Source organism: Delphinus delphis, chromosome 7, assembly GCF_949987515.2.
Source record: "Delphinus delphis chromosome 7, mDelDel1.2, whole genome shotgun sequence".
NCBI classification, from domain to species: domain Eukaryota; kingdom Metazoa; phylum Chordata; class Mammalia; order Artiodactyla; family Delphinidae; genus Delphinus; species Delphinus delphis.
Window position 1 is genome coordinate 46,943,512 of NC_082689.1, and position 22,808 is coordinate 46,966,319.

General features: G+C 32.8%; 1 protein-coding gene across 1 annotated transcript; it reads left to right on the forward strand.

Annotated features, from left to right (window-relative positions):
* Nucleotides 1-258: 258 nt before the first annotated feature.
* On the forward strand, nt 259-18,545 carry ZSWIM2 (zinc finger SWIM-type containing 2). Its single transcript, XM_060015617.1, has 9 exons — nt 259-423; nt 1,561-1,637; nt 3,215-3,255; nt 9,124-9,334; nt 10,433-10,684; nt 13,637-13,721; nt 14,425-14,534; nt 16,658-16,811; nt 17,733-18,545. The coding sequence occupies exons 1-9, from the start codon at nt 259-261 to the stop codon at nt 18,543-18,545; spliced, it is 1,908 nt and encodes a 635-aa protein (XP_059871600.1).
* The last annotated feature ends 4,263 nt before the right edge of the window (nt 18,546-22,808 follow it).

Genomic DNA, 22,808 nt, shown 5'->3' on the forward strand with positions numbered 1-22,808 from the left:
AGATTTGACAGCGACGACTTTGGCCACCAGCTTTTAAATCAGCCAGTTGGGTATTAGAAACACTCTACAGTCAGGATTGTCGCTTCAGGAAGGAGTGGAGGCGGGGGCGAGCTGCGGAAACAAACCTCCGCGCAAGGCACTCTGGGACACTGCGACTTAACCGCCGTCTCCAAGGCAACCGGCGGGCACGCGGTTGTCATGGAGACCGGCGGGCGACTCAGAAAGCGGAGGGGCTGCCTTCGCCCCTACCCAGACAAGATGCTTCGCGGAGGCTGTAAGGCCTCTGAAAGGCGAAGACACTTTAGCGACCGCCTCAACTGGCAACAAGACCAGGCGCTGAGCAGCAGCATCTACCTTCTACGAGAGATGGGCCCCACCTCCTTTCTACTGAGAGAGGAAGAGCCGGAAAACAGGGATTTCCGAGTAACTACCCCCCCAAACCCGCCTTGGCTCCCTGCCAGGCCGACCCGCGCGGTACCCCCAGGCCCACCTTGTATGTAGCCACTTGCTGCCGAACCCCACCCGCGAGTGTTCCAGACTCTAAATATGTGCACACTGCAGATTGAAACAGTATTTGTTAGAAAAGTTCCATTATTGGAGGTTAGGACTCCAAATTGCATCCAACTCTCCTAAGATTATGGCCTTTGATCTCTGGACTTAAAAACGGGAGACATTTTATCTGAATATATGGTTTGCATTTACGTGCGTTCTCAGATCCGTTAGCAGTCACTAACCCTGTAATTCAAACGAAATGAAAATTGTACAATCTGTTTACAAGCCGTATATATTTGCTAAATAAATAAAATCAGGTTTTCTTTACTTTTTAGTCAGTCTGAAGCTATAACAAGACCCTTTTGAAGTATGGCTTAAATGGTGATTCCTTGGAAATGTCTTAATGAATAAAAATTCTTTTTAATTTTGCTGAAAGACCACAGATATTTCATATTCGTATATCCTACTCTCACCACTCAAAAGTCAGCCACCACTCTACCTCCCTGGAGTTGACTTGAAAAGTTTTAATTTAGTGTCATACTGCTTATGTCAAACGTCCTTTTTTCACTTTATAACCCTTAGGGCATTTAATAAATAGTTTAAACCAGTATAGACTTGGTGAATAAAATTCGTTTTCTTGAATAAAATTAAATAAAGTAAACTCACCAATTGAAACGCACAAAACAAAAACCCCAGAAGAACTACTTTACAAAAGGTCTTTAGCTCTATTGCAAAGTAGAATTTCCTTTCAGTTAAAAATTTATAGATTTTTTTTCAAGTTTTTAAAATTAGATTTCTTTTCACTTGCCTGAATGTAGGTCTCTTAAAAACAGTCTTAGCTGACAATGCAATTTGTTGAACAAGGCAAAGAATAAGGAAGTGAAAAATTAGACTTGTGTCAAGAATTAAGATGTTCCAGTAGACTATGTTCAACCTTTTGGAGTCACCTAAACTAAAATATCTCTTGAAATCTCTTTTAATCCAATTATCTATTAATTTTACTCTATAACTCTAAAAACTGACTGGAACTTTTTTTTAAGTATGCATTTTTCCATTTTTCTTTTGAAGGTTTCTCTAGGAAATCCTCATGTTTGTAATTGTTCCATATTTCTGAAAGGAGGGGAACTTTGTAAGCATATATGCTGGTAAGTGACATTATAATGAAGATCTTCCACAAAGGAACATCTTGGTATATTACATGTTTTGCCTTTTTCATGGCTTGAGTACTGCAAGATTAAAGAAATTTGGTGTTGGGAGAACTTAAAGGTAAAATGGTTGTAGCTTGTCAATATCGTTTTGGATATTTTATTTCATCCCCAAAATTAAGTGAGGTTTAAAAATTAAGTGAGGTTTAAAAATTAAAGTGAGGAAAGCATACTACCACCTCTATATGTTTGGAATGTTATTGTTTTTAATAAGAAAAAAGTCAATGTTTAGATTTTCATTATGTACAAAGGTGAAATGTAACAATAAAACAAAAAATCTCCCCTGTTCACACCACTGATGATAATTGCATGGTTCATTATGATATTTTTAAATTTTACTATTTTCCTTTTCAATAAGCATTTGACTCTGAATCTTTTAAGATTAAAATAGGACTCTGCTGAAGATTACTTCTGTCAAATCTAAAATTTTTCCTCTAGAGTCAGATCCTGTTTGTAGGTGATCCCAGAAATGAAAAACAAAAAAATTCCTTCCATGTAATTTAAACCCACATCAACTCATTTGTTTACCTACTATACTTATACCAACAAATCACTAATTATATTATTATAGAAAGTTTGTAATTAATATTTTAAGAGAAAAAAATCAAACAAGAAATTAAGAAAAGTGTGTATCATATTTCTAATGCTTTTCTTTATAGGTTAGAAAACAGTATATATACATATAGCTGTTCTTTTTAATGCTTTTATTTACCAAGTTTTTTGTTGTCTTGATCAGTTTTTATTGAGCATCTACTAACACAAGTTATTTGCTCTAGTTAGCATAAAAATATAAAATATGGTCCCTTCAGAATTTGCAATTTGGTTTTATTATTATACATAAAATAGGTTTTTTCCATTTTTATTTTATGCCAGCTTCCTCAGAGCAAGGGCATTCTGTTCTGATGTTTATGTAATGTAACTTATTTTTTACAGTATATTTACCATAAACTTAATGGAAATATAATCCAAGTATTTAACATACTAAAGTATATTTAATATATTTAAGTAAGAATTTAATATATATTTCCCACTTTTTAAAAAAAAGTCATATTCCATTTTAATTGGTGATATTTGAAAGTATTTTTCTGTCATACGTTAAAGTGGTATGTATAGGAAAACAGTCATTTGTTACTCTATCCAGAAAATTCCTCCATGTCCAGGAGTAAGAAACTTCCAGGGAAGTTTAAAAAGAGTGCTGTGAATACTTAGATTCCCTCACTAACCTCTCTTTGTGAGCTACTCTATGTCATAAAGAAATAAATGGACTCTCTCCGACAAATCTCTTTACTGCAAATGTCTTTGGTTTCCATGTATCATACTTTTTACACATATGCTTATTTTAAAACAAAAATTTAACGACTCTTGTAACAGAAAACTGATGAGAATTTTAAGTTTATCCCTAATACTTTCAGCAATATAAATTCTGTAATGCCATTCCTATTCTAAAATTAATAATACCTTTTGAGGTTATGTCAGAAATAAATGTTTTATTTTGTTTTTCTACTTCTGAATATTAGGGTCTTGTTGAAAAAATTCAGGCTTCCAAGGAATCATGAATGTAAGTTGCATTTGCGTGTTTTTACTACTTTGAAGCTAACGAATTTAATAATTGTTTATTTAGACATATTCTAAATTTAGACAGTTATTGTCCAGACAGTCTGAAAACTGTAACACAGTTTGTTACATTTAAGACAGTTGGAACATTTTTCTTCCTATTTACCAAAAAAATGTAACTTTATATGCCATTTCACATTAAAAAGCACTTAATAAAAAATGAGGTGAAATAATGGCCAGGTTTTCAGTAGAAAAACTTTCCCTCATGAATTCTAAGCAAGAATTTACAGTAGTTTCTGTATCTAAATTTATTTTAATTATGAGAAAAATGACAAATGTAATTTTTCAGGTCCCAGAAATAGTTGACATGATATATAATTTCATTTAAAAATGTTTACTGACAAGTTTTTAATGCAAAAAATATATGTATTTTACAGTTAAATAGTTTTTATGTCAGTACCTACATTGAGTTTAAAGTCAGGCATATGACATTTTTTATAATTTTCAATTTGAAATTTAATTTAAAATTAAATTCTAGAGTCCTCAAAAATAAAAGAGAAAGAAAAATAATTCTATCACAGGTTATTTCGATTTATACATTTTATAATAAAGATGCTATCATTATGGAAATGTTTCCTGCAAAGATTTATTTAACCTATACTAGATTCATCTAAGAACTGCAAAGGCATTTAACATTTATTAATAAATGTTTATAATATTCATAAAGAATTAAAGTGATAATCAGTCTTCAATTTTTTTTCAATTCAATTCAGGTTATTGGTTCTGTTTAGGCAACTATTATATAAGTACAAGCACAGTTGACATTTAAAAGTCCTACTAGATAATAAATTAATATTAGTGTTTCATAGGGATTTTTCTTTTGTATTCTTCTCTCTACCCATTTTCTTAGAAACATCTCATATTTTCTGTCTCCACCTGTTACCTCTGTAACAGTGATTTCCACATCTCATCAGCAGACCAGTATTTCCAGCTGCCTTCTGAGCACCACAATTTTGGAGGTCCCGCAGGCATTTGGAATAGTAAATTCCCCCCGATATGTGCTCTCCTGTTGTATTCCCTATCTCACATATTGGCTTTCCTTTTACTTTAGTCTCCAAAGCTAGAAACCTTGGCTTTTTCCTTTCTCATCCTCTTCTCTCATAAACAAATCCTGTTTATGTTACATCCTACCTACTTCTCAACAGTGATTTTTCTTCCCCATCCTCATTCTTACCTTTGTTCAACCTTCATCAGCCCTTAGTACTGTTCTTTGTAGCCTCCATTTCCAGCATCTGCACTTTGTTGCTTTCTCCTTCACATTGTAGACAAAAGGTTCTTTCTGAAATGTCACCTACTCTGTACTTCATCCTCTCTCCCAATCCCTTCATACACAATAATTAGGTTGGATGAGTTCATGGATATTGTTTTCTTCTCTATTTCTCCATTGTATACACCTGAAGTTAAATGGTCATATCTCTTCAAAGTCTTAGTTATTATCTACACTATTTTCCATATCATTTTCACAAGCTTCTATACTAGGGCTACCCAACAGAAATATAATGTGAACCACATATGTAATTTTCTGCTAACATATTATAGAAAGTAAAAATAAACAGGAAAATTAGTTTTAATAACATATTTTAATTTAACCCAATACATCAAAATATCATGTCAGCATGTAATCAATATAAAAATTATGATATTTTAATGTTTTTTCATACTGCCTTCAAAATCTAGTGTGTATTTTACATTTACAATGCATCTCACCTCAGACACTATATTTTCATTGGAAATGCTTGATCTGCATTTAGACATCGTAAAATATTCAGTTGAAAAATAAATTCATATAATACCCAAATTGTTATAAACGTAAATTTTCCAGAAACTATAGATTATCTGTTTTCCATTTAAATTTAAATAAGACAAAATTTAAAATTCAATTTTCAGTCACACTATCCACATTTCAGGTGCTCAGCAGCCACATATGGCTGATGGTTACCATATTGAACAGTGCAGCTCTACCCAATTACATTCAACAAATATTTATTGTACTGCATATTAATCAGGAATTCTACTAGGTGATTTTTTTAATAAATTGAATCATATGAATTGCCAATATTTTTTCATCTACAAAAATAGCAATTTCATATGGATCAATCTAATACTTTATATCATATTATCCTTTGTGCTCTTGAAGGCAGAAACCACATCTTATTCTTATTATAAATATCCCTATTTTATTAGGAAATTTAGTAGGAAATTTTTTGTCTAAATTTGATCCTATATATTAATTTTGAAAAATTATATTTCCTACTAAAATAAAATATTTTTTATACCTCATATTTAAAAGACGTTTTAGCTACTCAACATTGAGAAAATCCTTTGTGCACAAATATTCAAAGAAAGTATAAGTCTCAATAATGTTGAAATTTATCATTTAAATGAAAGTTTGAAAATAAAGTAATTCAAAGAAAGCTATAAACAATTATTCAATAATATTATGTAAAGTGTGTACATAAGTGTGGAGAAGGAGGTATTGAAGCAGAAGCATTTTGAACATCATTCATAGATTCTTTTCTAAAACAAATCTGGAAACAATTATTTGTGCCCTAGTGTTGCATACAAGAAACCTGAGACTCTCTTTTATTTTTGAAGACCTATAAAGATGATTACATAGGAATTTTTTATAAAGATATCAGTTTTTGAACACTGAATATTATTTTCCATCACCCAACAAATGCTTCCCAGTAAAACCTAGCTTTATTACCTAATGTTTTTTCCTAAATACAATGTCTAGTAAATGCCATCTTGTCCTTTTCTCAATTAAATATTTATGGATAAAATAAAAACTGCATTTTAGGAAAATTTTTAAAATCCCCACCACAAAGATATAATAAACTTTTTATTTTCTATTTTCTTTTTTGACCTTGTATTTATGTATACCTAATAGTCTGTGGGAATTCTGTGTTCTGCTTTTGTCACACACTGTTACTTTATTTCAGTGCTATGTAGTCTCTCTCATTCAAGTCATCAGTGAATGTTAAATAAACTATGATATACCATGTTAGTGTATGGTATATCATAATTTATTTAACATTCTTCCATTTGAGGCATTTAATTTACTTCTGACTACCTGTTATATTCTTTGTAAATGAAACTTTTTCTCCTCTCAATTATTTCTGTAGCCTGAAGTCTCATTAACTGGATCTTGCAGTAAAACTATTATTTTTTTACTGAGATATAATTGACATATAACATTACATTAGTTTTGGGTGTACAACATAATGATTCAGTGTAAGTATATATTGCAAAATGATCAACACAATTAATCCAGTTAACATCCACTACCACACATAGTTACAATTTTTTTTTCTTGAGATGAGAATTTTTAAGATTTATTCTTTTAGCAACCTTCAAATATGCAGCAGAGTACTATTAACTATAGTCACCATACTGTACATTATGTCCCCATGACTTACTTATTTTATAAGTGGAAGTCTGTTCCTTTTGACCACCTTCAGCCATTTCTCCTACCTCCTAGCCGTCCCCTGGCCCAACATCTGGCAACCATCAATCTGTTCTCTGTATCTGTGAGTTCGAGTTTTTTTTCCTTTTTTTAAGTATTAATATTTTTATGTCTGTCACCCATAGGTATTGCTTTATAGCAATACTTTTGCTGATTTATGATTTCAGCAATTTTAGCTTTGCTTTTTGGATTTATGTTTTAGGCATATTTAACCATATTACTTAAGCATAAAATGGAAGACATTAACAGCATATTTAAGTCTCCAAAGAAAATAAAGATACATGGAAATATTTTGAAAAGCTAATAATATTTCTATAATATTAGAAAAAAAGACTAAGTCACACAAAGTGGGAAAAAATAACAGATACAAAGTTCATAGTAATCTATTCATTCCTAGTAAATTAAGTAACTTTTTCAAATAAAAAGAGAAAATAACATGAGGCAAACAAGATGTAACATTCTATTTATTTATTACCTTTTATTTAGATTTATTCTGTGTCTGCACCTCATTTTGATTTTAACTCATTTTCTTTTGATATTAATGAAATTGAACATCTGTTGACTTTAATATTTGTACTACATGTGTAAATTAAACTTCGGCTATTTATTTATTGGGATAAAACTACACACTCTTCCTAAATATAGGGATTACCCCTCCTTGCAAATGTTTTTCTAATGTCATAATTCTTTTTTATATGGTTTCATTAAATTTTTTTTATATATATGTATATGGATTTTTGTGTGTTGCTAAATCTGACCATTTTTACTTTTTATATGTATTGTTTTGATACTTTGAAAGTTGTCTATCTTCCATAGTATTTTAGAGATTTTTTTTTTCTGCTAGCTTTTCTATTTTATTTTTATTCTTCTTTATAGCATCCATGTGTAGTTGTATTGATATAAATTGGAAGTTGGTATTTGGTTTGAAGTAATTAAATTTTCTCCATATTTCTACCTAGTGATCTCAATAACAGCTATTAAATAGTGCTTTTCATCCTTGTTTCATAATTTTTATAGTGAGTTTTGTTTTTTTATAATACATTATGATATCTGATAAGGTTAGCTGTCTTGCTCTCCTTTATGAAAGAATATTCTTTTATAGTCTCATACATTAATTTTTCCAAATTAATTTCAGAAGAGTTTGTTTCTCCCTTTTATTCTCCAATTCATGTTATACCACAAAGAACAGTTTGTAGCCAACTCCTCTTATGAAATTTTATGTTTCAGTATTTCTGCTGCTCTAGAGAATCTTTATCCCCCAAAGCACAATCTTTTGTTCTTCATTTTCCTCCTCATTTTTTTAGGGAGCAGATTTTGCTGTGTCTCTGTGACAAATAGCCCTCATCCTCCAAAGTAATGGTTAATTAAAGTATGATATCCTCCCACATTCCACCTGCCATGCCACCTCAGACAAGGAACAGAGATTTCTGTATTGAAATGTAACTGTGATGTTTTCAGTATTGTTAATGTTTATTTGGTAATCTTTTTAGGGGAAATGGAGCTTTTCATTATCTTACAAATGATTTTTTAATCTCTATGTATTAAAGAATATATAAAATGAATAGAACTTAAGGGGACCAATAACACCTGGCATTTAAATTATGTTAAGAAGAGGGAAAGAGGAGGGGCATGGGAATGGGCCAGAGAAAAAGGGAATCTAAGATGCCTGGATCAAAACTATATGCACTTAGTACACCATTTCTTAGAAGGACAGCAGGATGGAGAAAATTCAGAATTCAAAGACTGTGTATCCCAAATGTATAGGCAATATAGTTCCTAACAGATTGTCCTGAGGAATACTGACCAAATCTATGAAGAATGTGGCTACCGAGACACTTGTAGAGACGTAAAACTAAGGAAAATAGGCGCAACTGTGTCTTGCTCTCTCATTATCTATTTACTAATTTATTCATCTAACAAATGTTAATTACACTAACCACTCGAATCTCTCTTCTCCTTTCTGTATTTATGCCCATTTCTTTTAATACTCCTGTATGATGATAAGTGTTTGTTTATGAACAAGAGAACAGATCAAAATGTAAGAGATGATTATAGCACCAATCCAAGGAGGAACACTGTCTTATAATTAATCTGAAACCTTTATAATGCACTGGTTACACTGACTCTTTTCAGTAACAGGAAAACAAGAGATAACTTCTATTCTTTTTATAAATGACTCTTTTCTGACCTTTTGGCTCTGAAAGGAATACGATAAGTGGTAAATGTCAGTGTAATAATTCAACCAAACTTTCTGATATTCGGGAAAAAAATGCTAATTTTCTGCCTAAGTTGTTTCTTTGTCTCCAATTTGCCACTGAATTTTAATACTTTGGAATTTATCATTAGCTGCTTTGCAATTAGGTCTTGTGGAAAGAGAAATCAGCGACTTGCTTCGAGGGATACATCGAGTTCAAACTCCCCAACAAGGAAGGAACAATGAAAATGCACAGATTGAAGAAGATGGTTACATTAAACAGAAGGAAATTAGTTCAGATGATATATGCTCTATTTGTCAAGAAGTACTTTTAGAGAAAAAGGTTCCTGTCACCTTTTGCAGGTGACATGATTTTTCTTTGGATTCTAGAAACTTAGGAAAAAATTCTAATTTAATATATTTGTAATATGTTATGAAACGTTGATAGAAAAATAATACATATTTAAACAATTATACTTAATTGGCCACCTTTTATTTCCTAACATGTTGTCAGAGGTCCTGTTCTAACTCTAAATATTTCTGGGCTACATTTTAAAGGGTGAAAGTTAAAAAATAACTCCACTTTATTTACTTTTTCACTTTAAGTTATTAAAGTAGATAATTTTCATGTTTCTGTTTTATACACACGAATAAATGCCACGGCTTAGAGTAGTTACAAACAGTTTTTCTGAAAGTGAAGATTATTTTATTTTAAAATGATAAAAATTCTCTTCAGCTTTTCTAAATTTTATCTTTAAAACTAAATAATTCAAAATATCACTTATACATAAATGTTTTTTGAGAGTATTGTACTTAACTATGCTTCAAAGGCACTGTAAATTTGGACTTGGAAAATTTGGGCAACCATTTGGTATTGAACTTTTCAGTTCTTTTTTTTTCCTGATTATTTACCAAAATTTTCATCCACATTGTATTTTTTTCACATAGCTGCTTCTTTTGCATATTTTAAAGTTACTATTTCCCAAAATATTATTTCTCTCAGCAGATATTTATTGGATACAACCACATTCATATTGTGTGATTTCTAGAAAAATAAGGTGACACCCCTGCTCTCAGTGATGCTTTTTATTTAAAAATAATAATTATTGTTATACTTTTCCTTTTTGTTAAGACTATATGCATTCTCACTTTAAAAATGAAAAATATTATAATGATGCAAAATCTTTTACCATCAGTTCATTGAAATGGGAAAGATTTTGTTTGGAATTCTGATGTACTAAATTAAATATGATAGATTAGATTAGATAGATAAAATAGTGTTTATGTGTGTAATCAAGCTATATCTGGATAATCAGTTCAGAATCTATTTTTATAGGAAATAAAGATGGTAGCACAGAAAACATTTTATATATATATATATATATATATATATATATATATATATATATATGTATAACTTTGCTGTACACAAATGGTAAACTTGGATTTTATTTCTAACAGGTTTGGCTGTGGCAATAGTGTTCATATAAAATGCATGAAGATCTTAGCTAATTATCAGGATAAGGTATCACACACTTCCATGTTGAAATGTCCCTTGTGTAGGAAAGACTTTGCACCATTAAAACTTATTTTAGAGGAATTCAAAAACTCTAGCAAACTTGTGGCTACAGCTGAGAAAGAGCGACTAGACAAACACCTTGGAATTCCCTGTAATAACTGTCGACAGTTTCCAGTTGAGGGGAAGTGTTATAAGTAAGTATCAATCAGTAATATTATAAATTTGTAGTCTAACTTTTTTTTTAATTTTAGGAAACTTTGAACATTAGAGTACTAGTCATTTAGCCTTCTTCTTTTCCTCCTTTATATAGTGTGTTAGCCTTAAAGATGGCTCCGTATTTAGGATTTTCAGACTAGTGATCTGTGTCAGCCCAGTACCTTAAGAATTTCAGTAGTTTTATTTTCTTTACTCACACAGAGTATTGGCTTTGTATTCCAGTCTAGATTGAGAGTCTGAAGTAGCATCCTTTCTTGGAATCTCTGAACACAGGCTTGGTAGTTTGGCCTAAATGAGTTTCCAAGCTCAGAGCCCTGCTAGATAGACCTCTCACCCCCTGTAACTTTCTTTGAACCACCAATGAGGTCATTGCCAAAAACTCCTAGGACTGAGCCAGAGGGATATTGACTAGATCAACTGAACTTGAGTTCCCCAACTCCAAACTGCAATGATGCGTGTTTTGTTTTCTTTCACATCTTATACCTTAACAACAACAAGATACTTATTAGAGAAAGAAATTTTCATTACTTTTTGAGTGTTCCTCAAACTTTCCCACAATTCCACAATAAAACATCAATTAATTGCTATGCTTGGGATATTGTGCTTTCTTAATTGAAATCTTAATTGTATGTTAAGAAGAAAATATTTTGCTTCAGTCTTTGTTAAAATTTTTTCTAAAATGCATCAGTTTACTTTTCAGTCTTCCTGGAATTACATTATGATGAGTCTAATTAATATATTTAAAACCCTCTCATAAAACCATAAAACTGTTTTTAATCACCCCCAAAGGTGAATGATACCTTTCTCCTTTAAACTGTTTTAGTCCTTTGTTTTCTCAATGTGTCACATAGAAGTAAATCAACTAGAGCACCATTAGCAAAAGTCTTTATTGAAAACAGCAAGCCTGAGAAAGCTCACTTGAGGAAGAAGGGCAGAATTTTTATAAAGTTTAGCAGGAGGTGTTCAGCTAGTTTCAGGAATGTTGGTTAAAGAGAGTTCTAGAAAAAGGAAAGACTTGATATTTGGCATTAGCAGCCATTTTTGGGGCAATCTGAATTTTTTCAAAAGGGGTGGGTAAGAACAATACTAAGGTAACGTGTGGAAAGAACAATACTAAGGTAACGTGTGGAAAGAACAATACTAAGGTAACGTGTGGAAAGGTGGGTTGGGAGGAACAGCTGGGGGTGACAAGGACAGGTGAAAGCCATGGTGTAAAATTTTCAGTTTTTATAGTGATGTATTCCTCAAATTGTTAATGCGTGGGTGGCTTTGGTAAATTATCTCAAATCTTGCTTTTAAGTATTTTGTTAATGACAGTGCTCTCCTCTGTCCCTCTGACTGCTTTCTGTCCCCAAGGGTGATTCTTCCTACTACCCCTCAATACAGGCATTCTCCACTGTTCTGCTTCCTGCCTGCTGCTCTGCACTCTCCTTTCAGAATAACTTCTCTACGCAGTTGGCTCACAATTATTCACATCCATATCTCCTGCCACTCCCTCAAATGCTAGCATTTCAGCCGTTAGCCTGAAAAAACTATTTCTGTTAGTTTTAGTAATGGTTTGAGTAGGAGATAAGGTAAACTAGAAAGCTTTTCAGTTCCTCTTCATTAAAGTTTCATAATATAGCTACTTACCTTTTAAGAAGTTAATTCCAAAACTATCATATATATATATATTAAAATATAGAGATACTTAACTTTTTGAAGCCCAGCACAATTTGATGTATTGAATAAACTGCACCATTGCTTTGATTGGTTGATGTTAATTATTAAGAATCTTCCCTGTTTGTATAAACAATAATAATGAATAAATTAATACTTGCTGCTTCTAAGATGTCTGAAGGATATATTTTCCCAGCGTTCTCTTAGAAATAGTCTTCTAATTCTTTGATAACTTGAGTAAGAAAATAACTTTATTTGCTTGAAATGTTATTTTTGGTGAATATTGCTGAAAGTAAATTAAAATTCTCTGCTTGTGGCAAAATTTTTATAAGTGATACATGTTTAGATTGAGCTTTGTGGAAAATGAAGTTTTTTAGTATATCAATGATTTTTATTGCAAACTTTTTATACATATACCTTTTTCTATTTTGTGAGGACAAAGAAGGAATATAGTGCAATTCCTGTTTTCAAGAAGTATTCTGCTAAGTATAACTCTAGCATTCATGAAATAATAGGAAAACACTGGGTAATCAAATGATAGAATGTCCAATAGGCTGTACATCCTAAAGGAACTTAGAAAAAGAGATAAATGAAAGATAAAGCATTCCAGGAAGACACCATGGTAGGGATATGTGGTAGGCAAAATAAAGCCCTCCAAAATATATCCACATCCCCATGCCCAGAACCTGTATTTTAGGTTACATGTTGTAGGGGGATTAAGGTTGCAGATGAAATTCAGGTTGCTAATCACCTGACCTTGAAATAAGGAGGTTATCTTGGATTGCCTGGGCTCAGTGTATAATCACAAGAGTTCTTAAAAGTGGGAGAGGGCAGCAAAGAAGAGAGTCAAAGGGATATGTGAATATGGAAGAAAGGCACAGAGAGATGCTGCATTGCTTGCTTTGAAGATGGAGGAAAGTGCCACAAGCTAAGCTAAGGAATGTGGGCAGCCTCTAGAAGAAAGGGCAAAGAAACAGATCTCTATAGCCTCCAAAAAGAAATGCCATTCTGTGGACCCCTTGATTTTAAACCCATTGAGACCCATGTCAGACTTCTGACGTACAAAACCGTAAGATAATAAAGTGTTGTTTAAGCTGCTAAATTTGTTGTAATTTGTTTCAGTAGCAACAGGAAGCTAATATGGGGTGAGATTTAAGATGGGCCTTGTCATATCTGCATAGTTCCCAGGAAATCTTGGCCAGAATTTTTCACCAAAAACAATCAAAATAATTGGATTTTTTCTTGTATGTTTTGGTGTTTTGCATTTTTAGGTGTACCAAATGTATAGAATATCACTTATGCCAGAATTGTTTTGATAGCTGCTGCCATCTTTCTCACTCATTTACATTTCGTGAGGTACAGTATCCATCTTGAATTTCGTATAGTGTTTGTATTTTCCTATTGTAAATCTAAGTAAGATCTAAGAATAGGTAACTCTCTGGAATAGAGCTGACTGTGTTTGAATAAAAACCAAAGACCATAATTTTTGGAGAACTCTTTTTCATAAGGATTTATAAGCAATCAATTCTTACATTGGTAATTTATAAAATCCAACACAATAACAAATATGTAATGATATCATACATAAATCTTAAGGACAGAAATTACAGCCATCAAGCTTGAAAATTCATTTTAAAAAAAGATCTCAACACTACAAAATGACTTATAATGCTACTGACAACCATTTACAGTTTTAAAATTTCTTACATCATGGAATTTTATTGCTATCATTTGAATCTAACAAGTAAATAAGTATCTCCTGATGTTGAATAATAATGCTACCTTCTATTTACTACACAAGATAAAACATCCACAATTACCATTATTGATTAATAGATAAATATTTTTACCTTAAAAAGTAACTGTTATAGTAGCTGTGCAACAGTATATTAGACTCACTAATAATTTGCAAATTCTTTAATGTGTTAAAAAGCTATCTTTTAAAATGATTAGTCTTTATTTACATTATTATGTTATTGATACACAGCCTACTGATTTAATGCACAAGATAAAAGCTTCCACAATTTACAAAGTAACATTCACCTTTTACCTATTACAGAAGAGAAATCAAAAATGGAGATCGTTGGAAAAAAGATCAGATGAAACTGTAAAATATATAGATATTAAAGATGAGATAGAAAAGATGCCACATTTTCAAGAAAAGCAAGGGTGAGATTCTCAGTGAAATTTATATTTCTTAGGATATTTAAACAATTTTTCAGTTCAGATAAGTTTTATTCATTTCTTTATTCAATAAATATGTATTGAGTACTTATATATACTAGGTGACATAGTATTCAAGTGAAGAGCAAGCCTCTGGAGTCAGAATGCTTAAATCCAATCCTAGTACAACCATAAGTTGGCTATGCAACTTTTGGGCTAGTTACTTCACATCTCCTTGCCACATTTTTATCTTTAAAATGGGGATAATTATAAAACCAGTCTCATAGTAATGTTGTGCATATGAGATGAATTAATACAGTAAATATTCAAATAATGCTGTCTATTATTATTATTAATTCTACCAGAGATTGTACTAGGTATTAGGGATATCTAGTTTCCTCAGCAATTAAGTGATCATCTAAATAAATGTAAAATTAAAACTGATACATGTTATGTAAAGAAAAAATACAGGGAGCTTTGAGATTTGCTTTGAAGTAAATGACCTCTATGGGAAGGAAGTCTTTCTTTCCTTATTGCCCTCTATTCCACCCCCAGGGAAGGAGAGTGCTAAGGGGATTGGTTGTATTTCAAAACCCTGACTAGTGGACAGTCGTCCAGACCTTTTGCCATACTTCGTATCAATTAAAGAAAATTAAACGCACCGTGTATAATTAACATATTAGGTACACTATAAAATATATACAAAGCTCATTTTAATAGGATGGGATAAAATTGAAATATTTTTTAAAGGACCATTTCAATGAATTAACCAAACAAAAATTGTGCTTGTTTATACATATATATGTGTGTATATATGTATTTCTATCCCACATATATATAGTAGATAGATAGATAGATTTCTATCCAACCCAGTGGATATCTAGCCCATGCCCTGTGGATGCTCCACACACTTCAGAGACCACAACTCTTGTGGAGCATAAAATGCTTTGTGGGTATGAAAGGAGCCTATACAAAGTCTCTCCATCTCCATTTCCCTTGGCCCTGGCTGGGTATCACACTTCAACCTATTAGAATGATAAATTGTATAACTAATTGTTCAGGAGATATTGTAGGGGGAGACAAGAGAATATTAGGGGTAGAAGGACATTCTAGGCAGAGAAAATGGAATAAATAAAAGGAGAGAGTTTCAAGATTTTTTTTAAAAAGTGATTAACAACCTGAAATAATAAAAACATGCAGATTTTTTTTAGTTGACAATTAAATGACCTTGGTAAAAGCAATTTTTGTAGCATTATGACAGTTTATCTGAAGAGTAATGAGAAGTATAAAGTTGTCTAAAGAATATATTTGAACTTTATTCTGAATGACTTTTGAATAATAGGAATGCATCTAACCTTTTAACCAAGATTTTGTTTTTAAATATTTGTTTTACGTGTTTTATCAGTTGCTAGTGGCATCAAATTTACATTGTGTAATCTTAGTTATGTTTGTTGGTACTTTTGGTACAAAAATGGGGTTTGTATCTTTAGAGTTCATTAACATGGTCTAACAATACAGAAGTAATAAGCATATACCCCAAGTGAAATAAGTCTCCTCATAGATTATGACCTACCGGTTTATAATAGTAGCTGGAATATTTAATATGGTTTACCACACATCTTACTTCCTACCAGATGACAGAGTAAATTGGGTTGTATTTTTCTAAACACAAGCCTGTGTGTTGGCTCAGTCTGAAATAATTTGAGTATATGGTTCTCAAAATTATGTTCTGGTTTCATTGATGCTAAAAAGTGCAAATAATTTGAGTATATGGTTCATTGATGTTAAAAAGTGCAAATAATTTGAGTATATCGTTCTCAAAATTATGTTCTGGTTTCACTGATGTTAAAAAGTACAAATCAAAAAAATTCAGGTTAGTATTTTTATTTGAAATGACTAAATTAAATTTTGTTCCTTATGAAGTTGATGTTGAAGTTGGATCCATCTTGTTCAAGATCAATACAATAGATTTTGTAACTTTATAATGTACGAGATTTATTATCTTCAGTTCTAGAAAGCACTGGGTTCATTTGCATTATTTATTTGGAGGTTATTACCTGTACTATTGATTACTTCCTTATCTACGATCACATATGACCATTCATGTCTCTCTGTTTATTCTCATTTAGCCAAGTTTACACACCAAAACACGTGGTAAGGTCACTGCCTCTCTTACTGATCACAAAAAATAGTAAGCTGCTTGCTCCAGGGTACCAGTGTCGACTTTGTTTGAAGGCATTTTGTCCTGGTCAGCATACAAGATTGCTACCATGTACTCACAAGGTAGAAGTCACATCATTTTAGTTTGACTTTCCCTGTAGGGCCAGTTTTCACAAATGAAGTGGCAATTTAAGTCTCTCCTTTTACTTTTTAGTTGAATTATGAGCAGAGATGTTCAAATTGAACAGTGTGTGCAGAAAGCTAGAGCAGAGACTATTGAGAAGGCAGCTCTGCCCCCCAAGGATGGATTCCTATTAATTAGGATTCATTTCTGTATAAACTATTGAGGAAAGATAAAATGGCACTTTAAGTTAGATTCTTTTATCTACTTTAGTTACCTGTAAAAGGAAAAGGCTTATAGAATACTAACTTTTTAATGTTATTTTTATGATTTTTTAGATGAAACAGAAATGCTTAATTTGACATAGTTTATTATTGTTTCAAATGAACTTACTGGAATCAGTCTAAAGTTGCTGAATCACTATGTAGTGGTAACCAGGTTTTTTCTGAGATAAAGTTGTTTTAATAAATAAACTTTTATAGCTTTAGAGTCACCCTTACTTAAAATGACTGATAATTTCTTTTCTTCCCTAGAAGGTGATTTGTCACATTATGTCTTACCATCATCATATCAATTTTCAACTCTAGTTGGCTATGATGTTTTTATTAAAATTTTCATTCATTAGAAAGCAACAGTGAAATTAATGGCTTGAATAAGTAGTGAGTTTTTAATGAAATTGAAAAAATGACATCCATAGAAGGCTTTTCATTTTAATGTGGAAAATGAAGATCAGTCTCTAACCAATTACATTTTTAAGAGAACTTCAAAATATTTCCATAAAACTTGATGAATTTTATTACCTTCCAATATTATGAAACAGTGTTAAAAGTAACACAATAATGAAAGTGGGGAAATTTTACATAGATAGTATACATTATAAACAAGATAATATATCTCTGATTAACTTATAACTTTTTTTTAAGTTTCATAGGAAATGTATTGACAGTTGGTTACTCCACAAGTGCAATTCATGCCCTGTTGATGGACAAGTTATATATAACCCTTTAATCTGGAAAGATAGAGCAGTGAATGGACATGCACATCAATCTGTTTCAAACACAAACATCATTCATCTGTCAAAACAGGAAGAACCAGAACTTTTTATTCCTGGTACTGGATTAGTATTAAAACAAAATGGACTTGGAATTTTACCTATCATACCTCAGCGTAATTCTGAAAAGTTGAATGCACCTCAAAGTCCAATAGATACTTATCAGAATATAACAATAGATGATCTGTATTCTGTCAAAGTAGATGATTCAAATTCAAGAAAATCAATCTATGAATATAAAATTAGCCAACATTTCCCCAGCTATCTCCAAGATTTACCCACTGGATCCTTTGGAAAAATATCATCTCAAACGTTTTTTCCTTCTATTGATCACAAGAATATTATATATCCAACTGGAGCGGAAAAGCCATGTATCAGTAAAAAACACCATGCCAGTCAAAGCCAGAAGATAAACAAAGACTGTAAACGTGTTAACCACAATTCAAAGAAGACTCTTGGTAATAAAGTAAGAGAGGACAACACGAGACCAAATACTTTGCTTCCAGAAGATTTAAATCTTATTGTCAATTGGGGTACAGCTAAGCTTAGTTTGTCTAAGAGGTATAATAAGTGTATGGGGAAAATTAGACCAAAATGTAATGATTTATCCAGAAGGCCTATATCTCACCCTTTAAGTACAAAAAGTACTGAGCTATCTTTAATATTGGAAGGAGTTCAGTTATAAAAATGTATTTTATTAAAATCAGAAAATATTTGAATATTGAACATAAAATTTTTTTTTGTAGAACATAAAAATACTATATACTCTTGACAAATATTCTCTGTTGTTATTTTGCCTACTTGTCTATGAATAATGACCTACAGCTAAAGGAAATGGCCTCATTCCTTATAAGACTTAAAGAATTAGGTATCTTAATGAGTATGTTCAGTATGTTATGAATTATAAATAATTTTTAGAACTTTCACATATGACTTTACACTAATTAAAATAATTGTTTTTAATTAAGGAAATAGATTTTCCATGCCCTGAGTCACTATTTTCAAACATTTCACTTGATGACATGTAACATACAGGGATTCTTTCCAGGTATTTTTACATTTTCTTGCACTAATAATCACCACAAACCTATAGGAAAATCCAGATGGTGGTTTTCTTTTTTACTTTATTCCTTAAAGGAGGTTTCTTGTATAGGAAATGAAATAAAATATCCTTACAATGCTATGAGCTATGCCACATTTATAGTGGTTTTACTGGGCTTTTTTTTTTCCATCAAGAAATATATAAGTACTACCAAATTCCCCCTTTTATTGAAGTATAGTTGATTTATAATATTGTGTTAGTTTCAGATGTACAGCATAGTGATTCAATATTTTTGCAGATTATATTCCAGAATAGGTTGTTATAAGATAATGAGTATAATTCCCTGTGCTATTCCATTATAGATTATTACAAGATAATGGGTATAACTCCCAAGTATAACCTTGTTGCTTATCTATTTTATATATAATAATTTGTATTTGTTAATCCCACATCCCTAATTTGTCCCTCCCTGCTTCCTCCCCACTTTGGTCACCACAGTTTGTTTTCTATATCTGTGAGTCTGTTTCTATTTTGTATATATATTCATTTTATTAGTTTTTAGATTCCACATATAAGTGATATCATGTAGTATTTCTCTTCTCTGTCTAACTTATTTCACTAAGCATAATATTCTCTAGGTCCATCCACATTGCTGCAAATGGCAGTATTTCATTCTTTTTTATGGCTGAGTAATATTGCATTATATATATATATGTATATATATATATATATATACATATATATACAGACACACACACACACACACACACACACACACACACACACACATACCACCTCTTATCCAGTCATCTGTTGATGGGCACTTAGACTGCTTCCATGTCTTAGCTATTGTACATAGTGCTAGTCTGAACCTTGGGAAGCATGTATCTTTTCAAATTAGTGTTTTAATTTTTTCTGGATATATACCTAGGAGTGGGATTGCTGGATCGTATGGTAGTTCTATTTTTAGTTTTTTAAGGAATCTCTTCCATAGTGGCAGCACCAATTTACATTCCACCAAGTGTACAAGTGTTCCCTTTTCTCCACAACCTCTCCAACATTTGTTGTTTGTAGACTTTTTGATGACAGCCATTCTGAAAGGTCTGAGGTGATACCTAATTGTGATTTTGATTTGTATTTCTCTAATAATTAGCAATGTTGAGCATCTTTTCATGTGCCTGTTATCCATCTGTATGTCTTCTTTGGAAAAAAATGTCTATTCAAGTCTTCTGCAGATTTTCTGATTGGATTATTGTTTTGTTGATACTGAGTTGTATGAGCTGTTTACATATTTGGATATTAACCCCTTGTTAGTCATATCATTTGCAAATATTTTCTCCCATTCCTTAGGTTGTCTTTTCGTTCAGTCAGTAGTTTTCTTTGCCATGCAAAAGCTTTTAAGTTTAGTTGGGTCACATTTGTTTGTTTGTTCTTGGCTTTTTTGGATTGATGAATTGAATTTTATTTTGTTGGAGTAAAAAACTTTCCTTTGAGAGCATTTGCTTTTTGTTCAACATGTATTTGTCAAGTTTTCTTTTAATGTAAGATGTTGGAGTAAAAGGACTTGAGCTCACCTCCTTCCATGAAAACAACAAAATCACAACTAACTGCTGAACAACCACCAATAAAAATGACTGGAACCTGCCAGAAAAGATGTTCTACATCCAAAGACAAAGAAGAAGCTACAACGAGACAGTAGGAGAGGCCCATTTGCAATAAAATCAAATCCCATACCTGCTAGGTGGGCAACGCACAAACTGGAAAATAATTGTATTGCAGAGGTTCTCCCACAGGAGTAAGAGTTCTGAGCCCCACATCAGGCTCCCCAGCCTGGGTGTCTGGCATTGGAAGGAGGAGGAGAATCCTGAGCATTGGGCTTTGAAGGCAAGTGGGGCTTGATCACAGGAACTCCACAGGACTGGGGGAAGCAGAAACTCCATGCTTGGAGTGTGCACACAAGGACTTGTGTGCACTGGGACCCAGAGAAAAAGCAGTGACTTCATAGGATCCTGGGCCAGACCCATCTGCTGCTCTTGGAGGGTCTCCTGGGGAGGCAGGGACAGCTATGGCTCACTGTGGGGACAAGGACACTGGCGGTGGAGGTACCAGGGAGTACACTTTGGCGTGAGCTCTCCTGGGGGCCACGATTTTGACACTAAGACCTGGCCCCACCCAATAGCCTGTAGGCTCCAGTGCTGGGACACTTCAGGCCAAACAACCAATAGGGTGGGAAAAGAGCCCCACCCTTCAGCAGACAGGCTGCCTAAAATCTTCCTGAGTCCACAGCCATCTCTATACACACCCCTTGACACAACCCTGCCCACCAGAGGGATAAGACCCAGCTCCACCCATAAGGGGACAGATACCAGAAGCAAGAGGAGCTATAACCTCCAAAATGGAAACCACAATCACAGAAGGTTAGACAAAATGAGATGGCAGAGGAATATGTTCCAGATAAAGGAACAAGATAAAACCCCAAATGAACAAGTAAGTGAAGTAGAAATAGGCAATCTACCTGAAAAATAATTCAGAGTAATAATAGTAAATGATCAAAGATCTCAGAAAAAGAATGGAGTCATGGACCAAGAAAATACAAGAAATGTTTAACAAAGAGCTAGAACATATAAAGAACAAACAGAGATGAACAATATAATAATTAAAATGAAAAAATACAGTAAAAGGAATTAAAAGCAGAATAAATGAGGAAGAAGAACGGATAAGTGAGCTGGAAGACAGAATGGTAGAAATGACTGCTGTGGAACAGAATAAAGAAAACAGAATAAAAAGAAATGAGGACCGTTTAACAGACCTCTGGGACAACATTAAACGCACCAACATTCGCATTATAAGGGTTCCAGAAGGAGAAGAGAGAGAGAAAGGGCCTGAGAAAATATTCAAAGAGAAAATAGCTGAAAACCTCCCTAACATGGGAAAGGAAACAGTCACTCAAGTCCAGGAAGTGCTGAGAGTCCCATACAGGATAAACCCAAGGAGGAACACGGTGAGACACAAAGTAATCAAACTGACAAAAATTAAAGACAAAGAGAAAGGACTTCCCTGGTGGTGCAGTGGTTAAGAGCCTGCCTGCCAATGAAGGGGACATGGGTTCGATCCCGGTCCAAGAAAATCCCACAATGCCGCAGAGCAACTAAGCCCATGCACCACAGCTACTGAGCTTGCACTCTAGAGCCCACAAGCCATAACTACTGAGCCTGAATGCCACAACTACTGAAACTTGCACGCCTAGAACCCATGCTCCACAACAAGAGAAGCCACTGCAATAAGAAGCCCACACACCGCAACAAAGAGTAGCCTCTGCTCACTGCAACTAGAGAAAGCCCACACACAGCAACAAAGACCCAGTGCAGCCAAAAAATAAATAAATAAATGAATAAAATTTTTAAATGCCAATCAAAATATTAAAAAAAAAAGACAAAGAGAAAATATTAAAAGCAACAAGGGAAAAGCAACAAATAACATAAAAGGAAATCCCCATAACGTTATCAGCTGATTTTTCAGCAGAAACTCTGTAGACCAGAAGGGAGTGGCACAATATATTTAAAGTGATGAAACGGAAAAACCTACAACCAAGAATACTCTACCCAGCAAGGCTCTTGTTCAGGTTCAACAGAGAAATCAAAAGCTTTAAAGACAAGCAAAAGCTAAGAGAATTCACCACCAAACCAGCTTTACAACAAACGCTAAGGGAACTTCTCTAGGCAGAAAAGAAAAGCCCACAACTAGAAACAAAAAAATTACAAATGTGAAAGCTCACCAGTAAAAGCAACCATACAGTAAAGGTAGGAAATCATCCACACACAAATATGATATCAAACCTAGCAATTGTGAGAAGAGGAGGGTACAAATGCAGAATATTAGAAATTCATTTGAAATTAAAAGACCAGC